Source organism: Neovison vison, chromosome 4, assembly GCF_020171115.1.
Source record: "Neovison vison isolate M4711 chromosome 4, ASM_NN_V1, whole genome shotgun sequence".
Classification (NCBI taxonomy): domain Eukaryota; kingdom Metazoa; phylum Chordata; class Mammalia; order Carnivora; family Mustelidae; genus Neogale; species Neogale vison.
The window spans coordinates 134,194,153-134,214,139 of NC_058094.1; the positions used below are offsets into that span (position 1 = coordinate 134,194,153).

The window sequence follows — 19,987 nt, forward strand, 5'->3', positions numbered from 1 at the left end:
TTATGCCTCCATCAGAAAGGATGAATACCCAACTTTTGTAGCAACATGGACGGGACTGGAAGAGATTATGCTGAGTGAAATAAGTCAAGCAGAGAGAGTCAATTATCATATGGTTTCACTTATTTGTGGAGCATAACAAATAGCATGGAGGACAAGGGGCGTTAGAGAGGAGTAGGGAATTTGGGTAAATTGGAAGGGGAGGTGAACTATGAGAGACTATGGACTCTGAAAAACAATCTGAGGGGTTTGAAGTGGCGGGGGGGTGGGAGGTTGGGGTACCAGGTGGTGGGTATTATAGAGGGCACGGCTTGCATGGAGCACTAGGTGTGGTGAAAAAATAATGAATACTGTTTTTCTGAAAATAAATAAATTGGAAAAAAAAAAGGATACACAGTGTCATTAACCCAGATTGGACCACATGTGTGGTTTACATAGCGTTCTTACGTGGAAAGAGGAATGAGGGGTTCGTCCCAGAGAGGGACAGGGACTTACTTCAGTGTAAGAACAGTTGCTGTGTTCCAGATCTCCACACTGCACCTGGGACAAGGGCGGGTCACACTTTTAGAGCATGAGCAAGCCTGTTTCCCAAGGTGCTTTCCTGTTCACTCTATATGACAAAGTCCCAGGTTTCCTGAAATTCTCACAGGTCCCCCCATACTTACTGCAGAGCTCACCACCCATGCAGGTGGGGACTTACATCATCACGGGAGGCAGGGAGACCCTGGGCCTCTGACTGAGTCTAACTGCAGCATGTCTCCTGGGGAGAGAAGAGGCTGCTTTGTGTACTATTAGCAATAGGCAATGACCCACCTCCCAGTGGGGATTAGAGCCCACTGTTGGCAAAATCGTAATTTATATAACCTCGTCTCCAAAGAAAATCTACCTTTGGATAATAGAGTGATGATGGTCAATGTCTAGTAGCCTTTAGTTTAGTACAGAAGTTTAAGTTTTGGAAAGCAACTAGCTAGTAATTCCCCTGAGTGTTTTCTTGAAAATCTATGTGTGTGGAGCCCATTTGGTCCATGGCGGTTCGTGATAAACAAGATTCAAATTAAGCGTAAGCATATGTAAAGTTCTTGAGGCTTCGGTTAGTGCTGGCTGTACATTTATTAAGGTACATAGTGGTTCATGTTTTCAATAATGACAAATATATCCATTTTTCTTCATTAGTCAACCTTTAATGATTGAAGGGGTTTCTTAGATACTGCGTGATATTTTGGTATTCTCTGCTCTTTTCAGGAAGTTTTCCAACTTTCCTTTGCTGACCTTGAATTGACCTCCTGCCACAATGCACTATAATTTCTTACTCGTGTTAAGTCTAGGGCCAAAAGCTCATGAAGACAAGAAACCATGCTTTATTCTCTTTTTTGTCATCAAATGATTTGTACCTAATCAGTGCTTAATTCAAAATTTTGGAGTAAATAAAAATATGGAAGAAAAAAAAACCCTTTAAAGATTCAGATAATGACAATCATTATTTCTCACTGTATGCCTATTAAGACTGGTCACCTTCCCCAGCAGTGTGCCGGGGGTCAGTGTGATTGCTAAAGGCAGAGATACTCTGATATATGCATTGCTCAAGGATCGGGATCTGCAGCGGCTTCTCCTGCTCCCCTGTCCAAATGAGGAGAGGCAAAATCCAATTGGGATTACAGGTAACCACACAAAAGTAGCTGAACACATGTGGCGCTGTGTTCACAAACTGGCTGGGACGCGCCTCTCTCTGCTCAGGAAGGACGCCTAATACAGGGCCATCTTTCACAGTCTACACTTCCCCTTACAGAGGGGAGTTGATCGTTCTGGTAAGGAACACGCATCCACTGAGAGAACAGGTGGGAATCCCTGCACTGCGTCTGGATTCCAGGTGGGGACTGCCTGGGGCTTGGGTTTTCCTCCACTCCACTCCAGACTCAAGAAACCCCCCTATTTCACTGCACACTTCAGCCTGGTAGGATGGTAAGGCAAACTGTCCATCCTGCCCTGTTGCTTGGCTTACGAGATGATTGAAGGCATGCCAGCAAGAGAAAGTAATGTGCGTGAGAATGAGCCCTATGCTTGTGTTCATCTCTGGTCCCCAACACGGGAGCCTTGAATACACAGAAAAAGTGCATGTCAGTTAACTTTGTACCTTCCTCTCCCAAATGACTGAGAACGGAGGTGAGCAAAGCAGGGAGTCATCACGAGTAGGAAGCATGTTTGTGCAAAGGATCTTGTAAGGACAGACACGGGGTCTGTCTCTGTAACGAGACAGAACGGGGTGGGGGGCAGGATTTCAGTATTTCGTTGTCTTATGGTCCATCGATGGGCGCACTGTTCCAAGGTGTGAAGCAGAAGCCAGCCACCACTTAAAAGCTTGCATGAGAGAATCGGGAACTGAAGACGATATGCAGGTACACAGTGAGCACGGTTGACAACACGGCATTTTTAATCTGTATCTATAGAAAACATTTATATAAGCTCTCTAGTAGAGGGATTATAGAAATACATTTAATATAGAATAGTGTACTTCGGTGTACTTACTGTGAAAATAGCACATTTATTTAGAGAGAGGGTTTATGCCCAAAGTTCTTGTGGACGTTTGGAAATGTACCCATTTCCTTCTTTTGCAGTAACTCTTAGCAAGAAACGCAAAAGTACCAACCATGTCCCATCGTCCTCATCAAAAAGTCTTCTCCTGTTGAATGCTATTCCCCAGAGTCATCATCTAGAATGTTCCCATCAGGAAAATGTTCTAGAAAAACTTTTTTTTGTCTATGTTTTTGTTTGCGGTCCCGGGTCTACATCTGCCGGCATTCGTGCCTCGTGCACATGGCCTGCCTCTCGATCCTCCACGTGCCCTCCTCGTAAGTGCAGTGGCAGATGGTGCACTCGTCAGTCTTGACTTCTCTCCCAGCTGGGATGACCGCCGTCTCCGCAAAGCAGTTTGGGCCTGCAACGCAGAAGAACATTTATATTAGCGGTGTGCATGAGTATGTAACGCATTTAATTAGGTAGCCGGCTTTACGGTATGTGTTTTATTCCCTCTCCTATGAATGACGGTGGCAAAGTGACAACGTAAATGAGACGAAGCACTCCCACGTTTGTCCCGAAATGAAACTGATGTTATTTCCATTTTTTATGAGAGGCCGTACTGTGATTTTCACTAACTGTTCCATTCGGGGGCCTTCTACAGAAGTCCAATCTGCAATCATTTGATTTAATTAATTCTAAGGAATCACAGGAAAAAAGCTAATTAACTGTGACTTTCAAAAACAACCAGCCTTATTCTTCATGACACCTTTACAGGAGGAAGTTTAAATAAGCAAACTTCCTGGAGTCATAGTAAGCCCCATGTAACTGCTGCACCTCTCAGAGCCGGTGTTTGGACATAGGCCCCCAGGGGGCTCTTCAAACACTGGCTGCTGGTCCCAGCCCCGCAGCTCTGACTCATTCGGTGTGGGATGGGGCTGGAGAACAAGCTTTGGTGACACGTTCCCACGTGCTACGTGCTGCTGCCACTGCCGGTCTGGGATCCCCTTCGGAAAGCACCACTTAGCACTGACCAGGCCTGTACATTCCACAGGCTTCCAGATCTGCTCTACCTCCGACCTCCCTATAAAATGGACACATGAGTACTTACTGGGGCCTAAATAAGGCACCCCACCCCCAGCTTTGAACTTCAACACTGAGTCAGTCTCATTCTCCCTTCTCTGCATCTGTAGTCTTTGATTACATGCGCACTACCAAAATATGTTTAATTGTGATGTTCACAGCCATAAAAGAGATGAGAAACATTCGCCTGCAAGTTTTTTATTTTTTTTTTATTTTTTTTAATAAACTAATCCAAACAAGCTCCAGGATAAAAACTGGCTCTTATAATTCTGCTTTTCACATTAGCCAAGGAGTCGATGTCATCCTCTGGAACCTGTACCCAGTATACACAGCCCCTTCTCCCTGCCAGGGCTCTGGCTTCTTCTTGGCCTTGGCCCTTCCTACTCAGACACGGCCCTAGGATTCAGCCCTTGACTTATTTTTTCTCCATTGGAGACCTCGAAGCGTTCACAATCATCCGTCTGGGGATGAATCCAAATTGCGGCTCCACTCCTCTCTCTCTCGAACGCTGGTTCGTATATCCACCCTTACCAGGTGTCGTCAAGACCCTCTCCTCCGTCAGTTTTGGCGAATTACAGTATTTTAAATACAGACCCTCACCCACTCAGTCGGCCAACGTGAGATCCTCCATCTCTGCACATTCCCGCACAACCCACTTGGGGCTTCTCCTGACCTCTGTGCCCCAGGATGGCTTCCTCAGCTCTCTGTCTGAGGTGAGAGCCTAACAGTGGTATGGCAGCTGCTCCGGGCAGGACCCATTTTGTCCACATTGTGGCACGTGAAACACCTGTGAAATCTACATTCCCTCTAGCTGTCTTTAGCATGTTTCTTTATTTCTGTTTGTTTCTTTTGCAGAATTTAATCTAAGGACACAATCTCCTTCTCATTTTCCCTAATATCTCTCAGTGTGCTCTTCACACAGAAGACACACATAGAAGACACAACTGTCCAGAAATCCTGTACTTGTGGGTGTAGGTCCTTACAGGTCTCCTCTCCAGAAAAATCTGGATTCAAATGTGATACCTCTGCTTAATAGTTATGTGATCTTGGACTAAGTAATTTCATTGTTTTGAGCTTTAATAGCCTCATTTACAGAAAGTCAGAGGACCCGGATAGATAATTTTCCAAAGAAGGCGTCCAGATGGCCGATAGACACATGCAAAGGGGCTCCACATCACTCATCATCAGGGAAATGCAAATCAAAACCACAATGAGCTATTGCCTCACACCTGTCAGAATGGAAAACAAAAACAAAAAAACAAACCAACAACAAACAAACAAACAAACAAACAAAAAACAAGAAATAAGTGCTGGTGGAGATGTAGAGAGGTGGAAACCCTCATGCACTGTTGGTGGGAATGCAACCGGGGACAGCCCCAGTGGAAAACAGTATGGAAGTTCCTCAAAAAATGAAAAATAGAAATATCATATAAGCCAATGGTCCCACTACTGGGTATTTACCCCAAAACCAAAAACACTAACTTGAAAAGGTGCCTGCACCCCCATGTTGTAGCAACATTATTTACAATCACCAAGCTATGGAAGCAACCTAAAAGTCCATTGATAGGTGAATGGACAAAGAAGGTGTAGAATATATATGCACTGGAATATTATTCAGCCGTAAGAAAGAATGAGATCTTGCCACTTGTAACGACGTGGATGGACCTAGAAAGTATTATGCTAAGGGAAATAAGTCATTCAGAAAAAGGCAAATACCATATGGTTATATGTTTATGCATGTGAATGCCTAATTATTCTACCACCATTTGTTAAAAAGATCATCTTTTCTTCATGACACTGTGTTTACTTCAAGATCAGGTATTTGGACTTATATTTGGGTTCTCAATTCTGTTTATTGACCTGGTTATATATTCTTTTGCCAATACCAATGACTGTCATTTCATGTGGGTTGTCAAATATGTAGGCACAGAATTGTTCCTAGTATTCCCCTGTTACCCTTCTAACGTCTGCAGGATCTGGAGTGATGTCCCCTATTTCATGGTATTAGTAGTCTGTGTCCTCTCTCTTCTTCCCCTAGTTAGCCTGGCTAGAGGCATCTCAATGCTATTGATTTTTTTTTTTTTCAAAGAACCAACTCTTGGTCTGTTTGACTTTCTCTGTTTCTCACTTTTTAAAAAAGATTTTATTTATTTATTTGACAGAGAGAGAGAGAGAGAGATCAGGCGCCCCTCTGTTTCTCATTTTGAATGAAATTTATTTCTGCTCAAATTTTTATTATTATTTTTTCTTCTGCTTCCTTTGGATTTAATTTGCTTTTCTCTTTCAATGTTTCTTAGATGGGAGTTCAAATTGATTTCAGTACTTTTTTATTTTCTAATATATACATTCAATGCCTTAAGTATCCCTCCAATCCCCACTTTTGCTGCATCCCACAAATTCTGATCATTGTGTTTTCATTTTAATGACGTTCAAAAAGTTTTAAAATTTTTAAAATGTTTAAAATTTCTCTTGAGACTCCTTTTTTGATTTGTGTGTTTTTTTGGAAAGCTGTTGTGCCCCTCCAAGTATCTGTGGATTTTTCCGATATCTTTCTCTTATTGATTTCTGATTTAATTCCACTGTGGACAGAGAGCAGACACTGTATGACTTCTGTTCCTTTACATGTGACACAGTGTGTTTTATGGCCCAGATTGAGCTCCATCTTGGTAAATATGCCATGAGAACTTGAGAAGAATGTGTATTGTGCCATTGTTGGGTAAAGTAGCCAATAAATATCAACTATATTCAGTTGATTGACGGTACTGTGTTCAACTACGTCCTTACTCATTTTTTGCCTCTTGGATCTGTCCATTTCCAATAAGAGATGTTGAAGTCTCCCACTGTAATAGTGAATCCATGTGTTTCCTCTTGCAGTTCCATCAGTTTTTGCCTCTTGTACTCTGAAATTCTGTTGTTGAAGAATACATGTTGAGGGTTATTATATCTTCTTGGAGAACTGACCCATATTTCATTATGTAATTACCTCCTTTATCTTGGAGATCCTTCTTTGCTTTGAAGTCTACTCAAATTAATACAGCTACTTCTGGGGGCACCTGGGTGGCTCAGTGGGTTAAAGCCTCTGTCTTCAACTCAGGTCATGATCCCAGGGTCCTGGGATCGAGCCCCACATTGGGCTTTCTGCTCGGTGGAGAGCCTGCTTCCCTTCCTCTCTCTCTGCCTACTTGTGATCTCTGTCTGTCAAATAAATAATAAATAAAATCTTAAAAAAAATACAGCTACTTCTGCTTTCTTTTTGTTAGCATTAGAATGCTTTATTTTTCTCCATCCACTTACTTTTAATATATATATGTTCTATATTTAAAGTGGGTTTCTCATAGACAATACATATACATAGCTGGATCTTACTTTCTGATCTGTTCTACTTCTGTCTCTTAGGCCATTAACATTTGGAGTGATTATTGAGAGTTGCCTAGGTGGCTCAGTCAGTTCAGGATCCAACTCTTGGTTTGGGCTCCAGTCATGATCTCACATCATGAGACTGAGACCCATGTCAGGTTCCATGCTCAGTGGGAGTCTGCTTGAAGATTCTCTCCCTCTTCCCCTCCCCCGACTTGTGCACACTAATGCACCCTCTCTCTAAAGTAAAAAAAAAAAGTCTTTGAAACAAATAAAGTGATCATTGATATAACTGGATTTCTAGCTACCATATTTTTTACTCTTCTACTTGTTGCTTCTATTCTTTGTTCTTATTTTTATTTCCTTCTCTTTCTGCCTTTTCTGATTTAACTTAGCACTTTATAGGATCATATTTTTTCTCCTTAAACATATGTTGCACTTTTTTTTAAACTAATCCAAGCCCACTTTCAAATAACACTATTGAGCTTCAAGAATAGTGTGAATAATGACAAATAACAAATAATCCCAACCCCTTCCTCCCAGCTATTGCAGCTATATTATTATTAATTTCACTTATTCATAAGCATAAATAAAGGTATCTATCCAACTATGTATCAGCATATGTAACTGGATCTATTGTTAATAGTGTCATTTTGAATGAACTATTATCTGTTAGATCACAGAAAGTTAAGAAAAATAAGGGACATCTTGGTGGCTCAGTCAGATAAGTGTCCAACTCTTGACCTTGGCTCAGATCATAATCTCAGGGTCATGAGATTAAGTGCTATGTCCAGCCCCGAGTTGGCCTCCATGCTGATCATGGGCCTGCTTAAGATTCTCTCTCCCTCTCCTTCTGTCCCTCCCCACTGCATGCAGACACTCACTTTCTCTTTAAAAAAAAAAAGATTAAGAAATATAAAGTTTTTTTCCTACCATTCCTTATTCATTCTCTGATGCTCTTCCTTTACGTAGATCCAAGTGCCTGCATCTCACCTTCTCTCTCTCTCTAAAGAGCTTCTCTTAACATTTCTTCCAAGGGAGGTCCACTGGCAGAAAGCTCCCTTAATTTTTGTTAGTCTGAGAAAGTCTTTATTTCTCTTTCAGTTTTCAAGGATATTTTTGTAGGGTATAGAATTCTCTCAATACAAAATATTTTAATATACACTACTTGCTTCAGTGGTTTCCAAAGACAAGTCGGATGTGATCCCTGTATTTGCTTCTCTATGGGTGAGGTGCTTTGGCCTCTGTTTCTTCTCTGTTTCTCTTAAGAGTCTTTCCTTATCTTTAATTTTCTGAAGTTTGACTATGGTATGCCTAGGTGTAGGGTTTTTTTTATTATTGATGTTGTTGTTTTGGGTTTTTTTGTTTGTTTTGGGGATTTTTTGGGGCACTTATTCTGCATGGAGTTCTTTGAGCTTCCTAGATCCATAGGTTGGTGTGTATAAGATTAATTTGAGGGGAATTCTCAGTTACTGACTCAAATATTGCTTCTGTTCTTTTTTATGTGTCTCCCCCTTCTGGGATTTCCATTATGCATACATTATACCTTCTGTAGCTATTCCATGGTTCTTGGATAGTTTGCTGATCAGCCAGCAAAGGCATTCTTCATTTATGTCAGTGCTTTTGATATTTCTATAGCATTTTGAAATTTATTTTTGGTTCTTTCTTAGAGCTTCCATCACTCAACTTACCCATCCATTCTTGTTTGTTGTCTATTTCCATTAGAACATTTAACATATTAATCATAGTTACTTCTTAATTATTTGTTATTTGACAGAGAGAGATCCCAAGTAGGCAGAGAGGCAGGCAGAGAGAGTGGAAGAGAAGCAGAAGTAGGCCTTCTGCTGAGCAGAGAGCCCTATGCAGGGCTCGATCCCAGGACCTTGGAATCATGACCTGAGCCAAAGGTAGAGACTTGACCCACTGAGCTACCCAGGTGCCCCATTAATCATAGTTATTTTAAAATCCTGGTTTGAGGGGCACCTGGATGGCTCAGTCAGTAAAGTGGCCAAATCTGGGTTTCAGCTCAGGCCATGACCTTGCACTCATGAGATCAAGCCCCACATTGGGCTCCATGCTCAGCAGGGAGTCCGCTTCCCTCCCTCTTTGTTTCCCTCTGCCCTTCCCCACCACCTCTCTTCTAAATAAATCAATCTTGAAAAAGAGTAAAAATAAAATCCTGGTTTGAGAATTCCAACATGACAGTATCTGACTCTGGTTCTGATGCTTTCTTGTCTCATCTTTATGGCCTTTTAGTATGCCTTATAATTTTTTTTAAAAAATTTGATGGTTAAAGACATATATTGGATAAAAGGAAGCACTGTGAATAGAAGTGTAGTAGCATGGTGGTAAGGTGCGGGTGAGAGGAAGCATTCTCCAGCCTATGACTCCATCTCAGGTTTTCCCAAGCCATTGACTCTGGACTGTGAACCTCACAGATGCTTCTTATCCCTACACCCACTTTGGCTGTCCAGGATGGCTAGATTGGGCTGGAATTGGGTACTTCCCTTCTCCCATGTGGAAGGCTAGGGCAAGATAGGGTTGGCTATGTCCTGTACCCCAAGTCAGTTAGACTGTCAAATAGTTTCTCCTGAGGGAAAAGAATGCTCTGAACAATTTCAAAATGGGTATTTCCTCCTTCTCCCTTCCCTAAGACATAAAAGCTCACAAAATTAGTGGAACCCTCCATGACTAGGTCCTGTTGGAGTTTTTGACTCTCAGACTCACCAACCAACTGAACCTCCAGCAACTTGTCAATTACAAGTTGTGTCTTCATCAACTATAATTTAGGTTTTCTTAGCCCAGCACTGGTTCCCATGGAGGTTCCTGCTCTGCTAAGTTGGCTTCTCTGTATCTGTCTGTGTCTCCAATTTTAGTGGGAGCAGTTTGCCCTTTGACCTTACTTCTCTGATGAACTGGAAACCACAATGACTGATTTTTGAAGACTAAACAAATTTTGCATACCTGAAGTAAAGCCCAACTTGGTCACAGCATAAAATTCTTTTTGTATATTTGATGTATTTTGTTTGTTAATATTGTAGTAATAAATTTTGTTTATATTTATGCAGGATATTGATTTGTACTTGGAAAAAACTGTCTTTTTCTCTTGCCTTTTTTTTTTCAGCATAACAGTATTCCTTGTTTTTGCACCACACCCAGTGCTCCATGCAATCCATGCCCTCTCTAATACTCACCACCTGGTTCCCCCAACATCCCACCCCCCGCCGCTTCAAACCCCTCAGATTGTTTTTCAGAGTCCACAGTTTCTCATGGTTCACCTCCCCTTCCAATTTCCCCCAACTCCCTTCTCCTCTCTAACTCCCCTTGTCCTCCATTCTATTTGTTTTTCTCTTGTCTTTACCTGGTTTTGGTATCAGAATAACACTGGCTTCATAGAATGGGTTGGAAAGAGTTCCGTCCTCCTCTGTTGTTGGAAGACATTGCATTGAGGTCATATTGATTCTTTAAATACTTGGTATTATTCCCCAGTGAAACCATTAGGGTTTTGAGGGAAGTTTTAAAATTATGAATTCAATTTCCCTAATAGTTTTCATATAAATTATCTATTTCCCATTTGGATGAGTTGGCGTTGTTTTTATTTTTCAAAGAATTGGCACTTATCCTCTGGTTGTGAAATTCACGCATGTGGAGCTGCTGATAGTATTTCTTTGTCCCTCCTTTCATTTCTGTTGGGTGTAGTGTGGTGTATCTTGTTATATTCCTGTTGTTAGTAATTTGCACCTTCTCCCCCCACTAAAAGTCCTTCATTTTGATAGAGGTTTATCAACTTCATGGATCTTTTCAAAGAACCAATTTTTTTGTCCATTGACATTTCTCTAGTGATCTTCTGTTTTCAATTTTATTGACTTTTTTCTTATCTTTACTATTCTCATCTTGCTGCTACTTTTGGTTTATTTGGCTTTTCTTTCTCTGGTTTCTTGAAGTGGTGACTTAATTGATTTGAGAATTTTCCTCTTTTGTAGTGTCAGCATTCGGTTTCATCCATTTCCCCTCCTGTACTGCGTTAACTGCCATCTCACAGGTGTGGATGGGCTGTATTTTCCCTTTTCACGAAACAGTTTTACAGACTTATAACTCAAGAACTACTAAGAATCTTGAGGGAAAACCAAACAAAACCCCACTCATTTCTGCTTCTGCTAAGTTGGTAAAAGCTGGTAAAACTAAAAGATAAATTATTGAAGAGAATCCTGATGTATAAAAATAGATTCTGGCCACTTTAGCCATTTAGCGGCAAATAAAATTCCAGACAGTTTACTTCATTAGTAAATACGGGGATAGAAATAGGTTTTAATCTTTATTAATTAATCTCATTATACTATTTAACTTTCATATTTATATGCTACTTTAGCAGAAATAGGAAGCATAGAGAACAATTTTACAAATATGGAAAATGAGACTTAGAACGACTATCAGTCAAGTCTCACGACTCCTAATCAATTACGGCTACAATGCGCTATGTTCATCTGGCCTGGTTGTTCGGAGAGGACCTTCCGGCTAAAGATGGCCGATTTCGAAATGAACACATATAGAAGGTTTTTCTTGCCTCTGGGATAGTTGTTCCAGGCGACAGCTGGCAGGCACGGCTACATCAAACTTCTCTGTGCTAACCTGGTGTCAGGGCAGAGGGCTCACATTATGGATGGACGCTGTCATCTGTACCGTCAGGACCCGGATGCGGCTGGACGAGCCTGAGCAAGGCATCGGAAGAGCTTGTAGCAGTCCGAGCGTGGCGAACAGAGGTCTGACCACGGGCGGCCGTCCACGGCAAGGAGCGTCTCTCCTCCCAGCAGGGTCCTCCACACTGTCTCCCCCGAGGTACCATTTGGGTCCAGCCCCCTGTGATGCCTTGGTCACCAACACAAGTAACCCATGACAGGTGTGTCCTCTTAGTGTGTACTCAACTCAGGGCATGAGGCTGAGCTTACAGATTCCAAGTCCAGAGGCACCTGCTGGGACTTTTGTCATGAGCCACTGCTCTGGCTGCTCCTGCGTGCGTCTCCACCGGAAACTGCCGCGCCTCCACCGGAAACTCCCGCGTCTCCACCGGAAACTGCCGCGTCTCCACCAGAAACTGCCGTGCCTCCACCGGAAACTCCATCCACAGTGACAACCTCCGTGGCCACGACGGGTGCTTCCCCTAATGGGGCGTCCCGGCTGGCAGGAGTCACGATCCCAGGGTCTGGGATGGAGCTCAGTTTATTACTGAGTTATGGTTACAGTTACAGTTCAGGTACAGTCGGGTTGCAGTTCTAGAAGTAAGTCATGAATTGACCTAACTCAGTGAAACTAACACGTCCAGGCTGATGGACAAGTTGCCGTTGTGCTTGAATGTTTACAAGCAATGGTACGCAGCAAGATGACCGGGTGTTAATGAAGGCACAGCTACACAGGTGCCTGGAGGCGTATCTCCTTCTCTTCCATCAAAGACTAAACACCGAGGCACAACCCTGCTCCTGACAATGACAGGGAACTGGAGCAGAAATCCACATGGTGTAGGAGACTGGCAGGGCCAGCACTGGCTCAGGGCAGCTCATGTTATCTGAGGCACCAGATTACAGGCATTCGCTACCTGGAAACCATGACATTAATATAAGAATAATTTCCAAGTATGCCGAACTTCACACCAGTTCCTTGGCTTGAAACAATGATGTTCTCTCTACCCTATTGTAAGTCACATTTCCTACCCATAAATCTGACTTCTGAATACGAAATCCCCCTGCTGGGATTTACAGGGGAAACGATGGTTTCAATTTCCTTGTCGTGCACCTGGCAGATATGGTAGCCTTGCAGGGCACTGGTCTCAGAAAGGAAATACTGTTTTCCTAATGTGCGTTCTCATCTCCCAGCCAAGTCAAATGAAATAACCAAGTACATGTTCGTATGTGTGTGCATATGTGTCCATGTGCACACATGTTCTTCAGAGAAGTATCTAGTACAAGAACATCGCTTAACCAGAAAGCAGCATCAGGACAATTAAAATAAGGATAAATTTAAAATGGCACTGAATTGTGCACGGAAAGGAAATAGGTTTGATTTCTGTAAAACAGACCTTCTTCTAAGAAAGCTACTCTGCCAGAGGAATATACTGTCCTCCGGACAGCTCCGGGATTGAGCGGATGAGGTCGCAATGTCCCACCTTTCCACTCCTGGGAGCTGATGTTCCCTTCAGCTTCCTGGGAGAACCCCCTTCTTCTGATTCCTGGAACTTAGGAGTAGGTAATCCTGGGTCATCTTACCCCATCCTTCTGAACTGGTGCAGTTTACCCTCTGACCCCAAGCCTGCAGTGAAATTCAAGAAACCAAAAAAAGTCCTTCCCTTTTAAGTGACGGAGTCTCCAAAAATGCCTTAGTTAAGTAATGAGACCTGAAAGAACATTTCCCAAAGTTCTGACACATGGTGAAAGGCCTGCAGTTGGGAAGAAGTCCCCACTGTCAAATCACCCGGGGCAGGCCTCGTGGGGTTTGTGCCCTGCAGACCCAACGGGTGTCTTCACTGCCGGATCTGCGCTGAGAGCCTTGGAGGACGGGCTCACGTATGCAGCCTGCTCAAAACTCAGCTGACCATGGAGGCCTTTGCGCACAAATGGTCACTCCTATCCTGAGGGGCAGTTTTATTCTGCAGAGCAGTGTCTGATGAGGGAAGCAGTATGAATAAGCGCAGGGAGGGGACGTCTCCCCCCCCTCCGCCCCCCCGCACCGCCCTGCACAGCACCGCAGAGCCCACAGGTAGACAGGGGTGGCAGCACAGGCCAGCGCTCCAGCAGGCAAGCTGGTGCGCAGGGCCATCCCACAGCCCAGAAGCCCCCGAAATGTTTCCTAATTCAAGCACGCTGCATGCCTTGTTACTGGGGCATTTTTAATGCAATTGTTTTATTTTCCAGAAAAAATGCACAAATATTCGGTTGTAAGCTGGGTGAATTTTTTCCCAGTCAACACACCCATGAACCTGTCACACAAACTGAGGATGGGGACAGGACTGCGACCTGAGCATCCCCCTGTGCCCCGGCCCCAGCGAGCCACAGACCTCATAGGGCCACACGCGTCTGCACTTCATAGGAGTAGAACCCTCATGCACAGACTGGTCTGCAGCAGGCAGCTTTTCCCGATGTGACGTTCCCGCCATCATGCATCTTTAGCTCATTCGTGTTCCATTTTCTGAATATTCTACAATCGGTCTATCCTTCCTATTATTGATAGATGTCGGACTTCCAAATTTCTGAGTGGCGGGCTAGAGTACTATCTGAGCTGTAGGGGATACAAACTGCTACATACATTCTTAGACTTGATTCTAGTCTGCGCTCCGCCCACCAGAGTGGGGCACTCCGGTCACATGGGGGTATGTGACCTTTCAGCCCTAGTAGAAACCCATGCATACATGTTTTCTCAAAGCGACTATAACACTTTAGTCCCCCAGAGTTAATATGTGATAATTTTAGTTCATTCAGGTCCTTGGCCACACCTGACATTGTTAGTTTTTATTATATTTTATCAGATCAAGTGCATGTGTCAAAATACTGGATTGTGTTTCTTAAAATTTTTAAAAATATTTATTTCTTTATTGTTTTCAGGGAAGGGAGAGAGAGTACGAGCAGGGAGAGGGAAGGTGAGAGAGGGAGAGAGGGAGAATCTGAAGCAGGCTTCTCGCGCAGCCTGGTGCCCTGGAAGGGCTCGATCTCAGGACCGTGAGATCATGACCTGAACCGAAACCAAGAGTCCCACCCACCCTTAACAGACTGAATCACCCAGGCACCTCTAGATGGTGGTTTTAATTTGCATTTCCCTGATCACTAATGATTTCGATGTTCCCTTTCACAGTGTGACATCCAGGTCTTTTGTCTTTATTTTCCATTGGGTCATCCAGATTTTATTTATTTGTAAGAAGTCTTCACATATGCGGATGGGTCCTGTTTCTGAGGACATGACTGTGAATAATATTCCCTATTATAATTACGGGATTCTTGTCTCTCCTTTCAGTTATCTCAATTTTTTAACCTATTTTAAGGCTATGCCATTAGGTACATGTATATTTAGATCAGTGGCATGTTCACATTTTCATTGGTCTCTAGGGATGCTTCTTGCTGTAAAATCTAAATTATCTGATATCATGTATTAGATTGGTTACATTGCAGGGTCTGTCTTGACCTGTATTTATTTTCAACATTTTTTTTTTTGACCGTATTGTTAAAGTATCTCTTGAAAGAAAAATCTGGAGTTAGAAAGGCTCTACGCAAAAGTCTTAATCTTTTAGTCACACTTGCTTCATTTTTATTTGATGCAATGCTGAATACATTTGGGCTTCAATCTATGGTCTTGGGATTTATTTTCTATTTGTCCTAGCTGTTTTCATTGCCTCTTCTCCCTTTGCTGTCTTCTTGTGGATTAATCAAGCACTTTTATTCCTTTTGATCTCTTCTCTGAGCTTGTTCCTTTTCCTGCTGCCTGACACGCTCCTTGGAGCCACTTCAGTAGCTCACGTCTGCTGGCAAAAGACACTCTCTGCTTTCCTCGTCTGTGGTGTTTCCTGAAGGACTGGAAATGGAACCTTCACTTCCGAAGGGTGATGCTGTGCTCCTAGACTTCTCCAGCATCCTTGATGACAGCCAACCTGGACGGGGCTTTGTTCCCCTGAAGACAGCCTGCCGTCCTTCTGCTAGCTCTTGAGACTTTTGTGTCCTCTGGTTTTCCGTGTTTTTAGTCTCCGTCTTGCTGCAGATTTCTCTGGTTTTTTCCTGCTTCGGGTTTCGGCAACTTGTGACTCTGGTTGGACTTTCTGGGCCAACGCGTCTTCAGGTTCATTCCCATTCCATTCTGTCCCTTTCTTTATTGCTTCTGCAGCTTGATAAGTCCTGCATCAGACCTTCTGTCTTTCTAGAAATCTGTTACGTTTCTCCCATTTTCCTCTTGTTTCTTGGGCTGCCTCACCTATTTTCCACAGACACGCTTTCTAGATCATGACCCTGCTCTCTGCTCCACCTCAGCTCTTGGGCAAACCCTTCCCCGGAATCCTGGATTTCTTCCTGCATTTGTCAGTTTTATGACTTTCTCAGTGCAGTCCAGTTCTCTGGGAAATTCTCCAGCTCTTCTGTGTTCCTTGAGCATCTTAACAGAGTTTTAAGAAAAACAAAACCAAAAAAACAACCCTGTGTGGTATTTACCATATCTTGATAACCTGTGTGTCTATTTCTTATTTTCTATTTTGTGTTTCTCTTGGTTTGGGTCGTCTGGTCTTATTTCTTGGCCTTCCTGGCTGTTTTTTAGGAAATATGAAGGCAGAACTGTAAGGCTGGGATGATGCCTTTGGCAGGATGGTAGGGGACGTGAGGAGTACTGGACCCAGCTGAGAGTAGGCTTTGTTGGGCTGGGTCCGGCCGTCTCCCCACACTCCTGGGGCAATCTCGGTTGAAAGCCCTGGATGTTTGCTAGGGTCCTTCTGACTCGGAGGGCCCCGGGATGTCTTCTCTGTCCTAAGCACAGTAATTCCCAGAGAGATCTCTACTCCAGTCCCAGTCACCCCACTGCTTTCTCCTTGGGCTCCGCGGGCCTTGCCCTGCACGCGAACGGCCTCAGAGCACGTGAGTGCATGGAAGGGAAGTTTCATGAAGAATTTCAGCCTCACTTCCTGGTGGCTCCCTCTTCTCCAGCAGAGATTCCCTCTCGGTTCCCAGCTTTCTTGGCTGCCTCAACATCATCTTCCATCCCACAGCTCAGCCCAAAGCCCAGGCTCTGGCTTTCAGTGGGACATCTGACCCAGCACCGTTGTCCAAGGAAGACTGAGGGCACTTGCTCCCCGATGTCTCCAAACCATTTTGTGTGTTTGCCTTGGGTTTAAATGTGGGTCTACACTATCCTGCCCTTAGCGTGACCTTAAATGGGGTTCTCTTCATCCGCCCTATTTCATCCTGGCTGAGAGGAGAGCATGGGCTTATAATTTTGTTGTCAAAGCCTATTGGACTGACTGTTCTCAAGTGAGGAACAGACCCTAGGTAGCCCTGTAAGGTGGGATGATCACCTGTAGACAACGTGAAGATGCTAACGTCGTATAAACCATCGGGGATGCACTGATTTATTGTCAACCATGAAACGGCATGTTAGTCTAACTTAGCAATCTCCTGTGTGCATTCCTTTCTGCAGGAACCATATACGTCCCTGTTTTCTTTTCTTTTTTATGTTTTATTTGTTTATTTGTGTGTGAGAGAGAGAAAGAGAGAGAGAGAGAGAGAGCGCGAGCATGCGGACAAGCAGGGGGAGCAGCAGGCAGAGGGAGAAGCAGACTCCCCGCTGAGCAGGGAGCCCAATGTGTGGCTGGATTTTAGGACCCTGGGGTCATGACCTGAGCCGAAGGCAGATGCTTCACAGGTGCCCCACGTCCCTGGTTTTAAGCAAGCTCTTTTGCCCTCCTGCTATTAAGTCATTAGCAAATTAAGTACAAGTTTGCATGTGTGCTCTATCTGCTTACGTAAAAATATAATGTATATGGGAATACAATTTTCAAGTTTGTAGCAAATATACCTGCCCTACCATTAGTAGGATAATCAACTACCGTGCCAGATGGCCTCCCTGTTTCAAAATCGCAAGTGTGAATGACGGTGACACACAGGGACACGTCTGTGCTATTGCTGAGGACCAACAAAGGCTTCTGGAATTCAAATAGGAAAGTTAAAAGCCATGTTAATTAGGCCTGCCAGTCCTTTCCAATATGCACTTTTCCCTCCAACAAAAGTGTACTGGTCACCTTGGAAAGCCATCTGTGGGAGCTCTGAAGAGGAGGGGACCAAGGAGGGAATGCGGGGAGATCCCTGTGTGCCCCAGAGTTCTGCCCAGGCCACTCCCCTGTAGCCGCCTCCTTGTTCGCTCATTCTGTCAGCCTTGGGTCCTTGCACCTGGGGCATCCTCCTTTGTCTGTCCATCTCAACTGCTGGCCCTCTCCTCTTGTGCAAAACTTCCCGCTGTCCCCCCCACACAGGGCACAGACCCCTCAAGCACGTGGGAAAACACCAGCATTACCACGTGACTCTTCTCACGGCACCCAGCTCTGTCCAGCACCATGTCATCCTTCAGCACTTCAACACATCCTGTCAGCCTTCAACACGGACCCTATGTGGCATCCTGCAAACCCCATGGACGTGGGGGCAGTACAGGAAATGGCCCTTTTCCGGGCCATGGACACACCTAAGCAGTCATGGGAGACAAACACATCTGAGGTCATCATGAAGTGAGCCCGTGTCACCCCAAAACGAGGGCTGTACCACTGGAACTGGAAGAGATTTGGCATGGACGTCTGGTGTCCTCAGCAGGGCCCACTCTGATGGCCACAGGCAGTGCCTGGTCTGTGTGCACACTCCCGCCGGGCCTCCCCCCTGCCACACAGGTGTCGGGGCTCAGCCTCTGCACCCCCTGGGGCTGGGGCTGTGCTGGAACACAGCTCCCACTACGGCCAGGCCTCCCAGGGCCCAGCATTTGCAGCAACCCCTTTGCACAGAGGGCCCATAAGGGCTGAGGGACGTCACCAAACCTGACCAGCAAGTTACGAAAGAGGGTGGGAAAACCCTTATATTTCTAGTAGAATAGAACATACTAGAATAACACCTTTAGAGCCCAATACCTAAACTTATCTGAGCAAGAACTAAACTTAGAACGTTCGGTGACCCACTGAACCACAGCTACAGACAGGAAGGGTCAAGTCCCTCTACCTAGCTCATGCCATTTTATGGAAGAATAAAACCTACACACACAAGAAAACAGTGAATTAGATACCAAGGAACATCCTGTAAATCCCTCCTAAAAGTCAATCAGGAGTCAAGGCAGAATCTGCCAAAGACACAGAGGAAGTTCAGCCTTCTGGGGCCCACAAGCAAGGGGGCCACACAGACCACCCAGAGACAGACTCTGCCTCACGCCCTCTCAGAATGTTCTAGAAACTCCAACAGGAACCTACATAAGATACGTTTAAAAGACACCAAAGGGATAAAAGCAAAACACATGGGTTGAAAGCCAAGAAAAAAACCACAAAACTAAAAAAGGATCCACGAGATAGGAAGCAGCAAAGTCTCATGGGTTCCTGCGATAGTGAGGTAAGGAACAAGCTGATAGTTTTCCATGAAAAGTGAGGAAGGGAAGCCGAAGGAAGCAACTGAAAGCGTGGCCCGCAAGGAGCAGAAGTGCAGACCAACGATCAGAAAATCTGAACAGAAAGATGAATTTCTGTTCATACGACTTGTCATATTACCTAAAGAATGAATATGAACATTTTGTCAGAAAAATGAAATCTAAAATTAGGCTGTACATATACCGAAGAGCGTACTTATGAAATACCGGAGGAAAAATCCCTTTGAGGTCAAAGCCTCCACACCAGGAGACATTTTAACTGAGGGTTTACAGCCACCAGGAGACATTATCATTGTAGAGGTCGTGCTGATATGGAGATATTCTGATATGAATATTGTTCGTGTCTGAATATTCAAGGGCTTTTACTGAAAAGGACTCAGAGCCCCACAGACGATCTCAGTAAACAGAATGCAAACGCAATTTGCCAGGGTCCCCTCTTCCGGGGCTGCGTGGTGGCGGCCAGGGTGCACTTGGCTTTCACCCAGCCTGGTGGCCTCAGACCCCAGCCAGCCCCCAGCCCCCGGGTCCTGCCTTCCCCACAGCTCCCCAGTTCGCTCGCCTGACCTCTCCACCTGTCTATGCAACACCCAAGGGGCGTCTGGTCGTTCCTGAACTTCCTCACACTGGGAACCAGTGTCTCTCCTCCACTGTCACTGTTCCTGGCTGTTACGCAAAATTCCACGTTGTGTCGTTTGCCAGGAGAAATGACTGAACCCCATCATGAAGCATGCTAGCTGCCCAGTACTTTATTTTAGGCTGTTTAACTGAATAATTGAAAGCTAATGGAAAATGATCCTTTTTGCTCCCAGTAATGTAACTGCTACGCAGGTTTCGTGTCTTCCTAGACTTGGTGGAAGAATTTCCAGATAAAATGGTGTTCGAAATGGCCACAGTCGCCAAACTAAGGAAGAAA

At 44.4% G+C, this 19,987-nt stretch overlaps 1 protein-coding gene across 2 annotated transcripts in view; it reads right to left on the reverse strand.

The window, feature by feature from the left end:
• Window positions 1-1,088: 1,088 nt before the first annotated feature.
• VWC2 (von Willebrand factor C domain containing 2) overlaps window positions 1,089-19,987 on the reverse strand; it is a 103,852-nt gene continuing 84,953 nt past the window's right edge. The window contains exons 3-4 of one of the 2 annotated variants that reach the window (XR_006384125.1): window positions 2,521-2,929; window positions 1,089-2,435 (exon numbers count right to left, since the gene is read on the reverse strand). Coding sequence is in view for 1 of the 2 variants with exons in the window: in XM_044244507.1 (XP_044100442.1) it covers window positions 2,778-2,929 (152 nt within the window). In the remaining variant the exon portion in view is untranslated. Of the gene's footprint in view, window positions 2,930-19,987 lie in introns of both variants that reach the window. The other variant, XM_044244507.1, reaches the window with a different exon arrangement.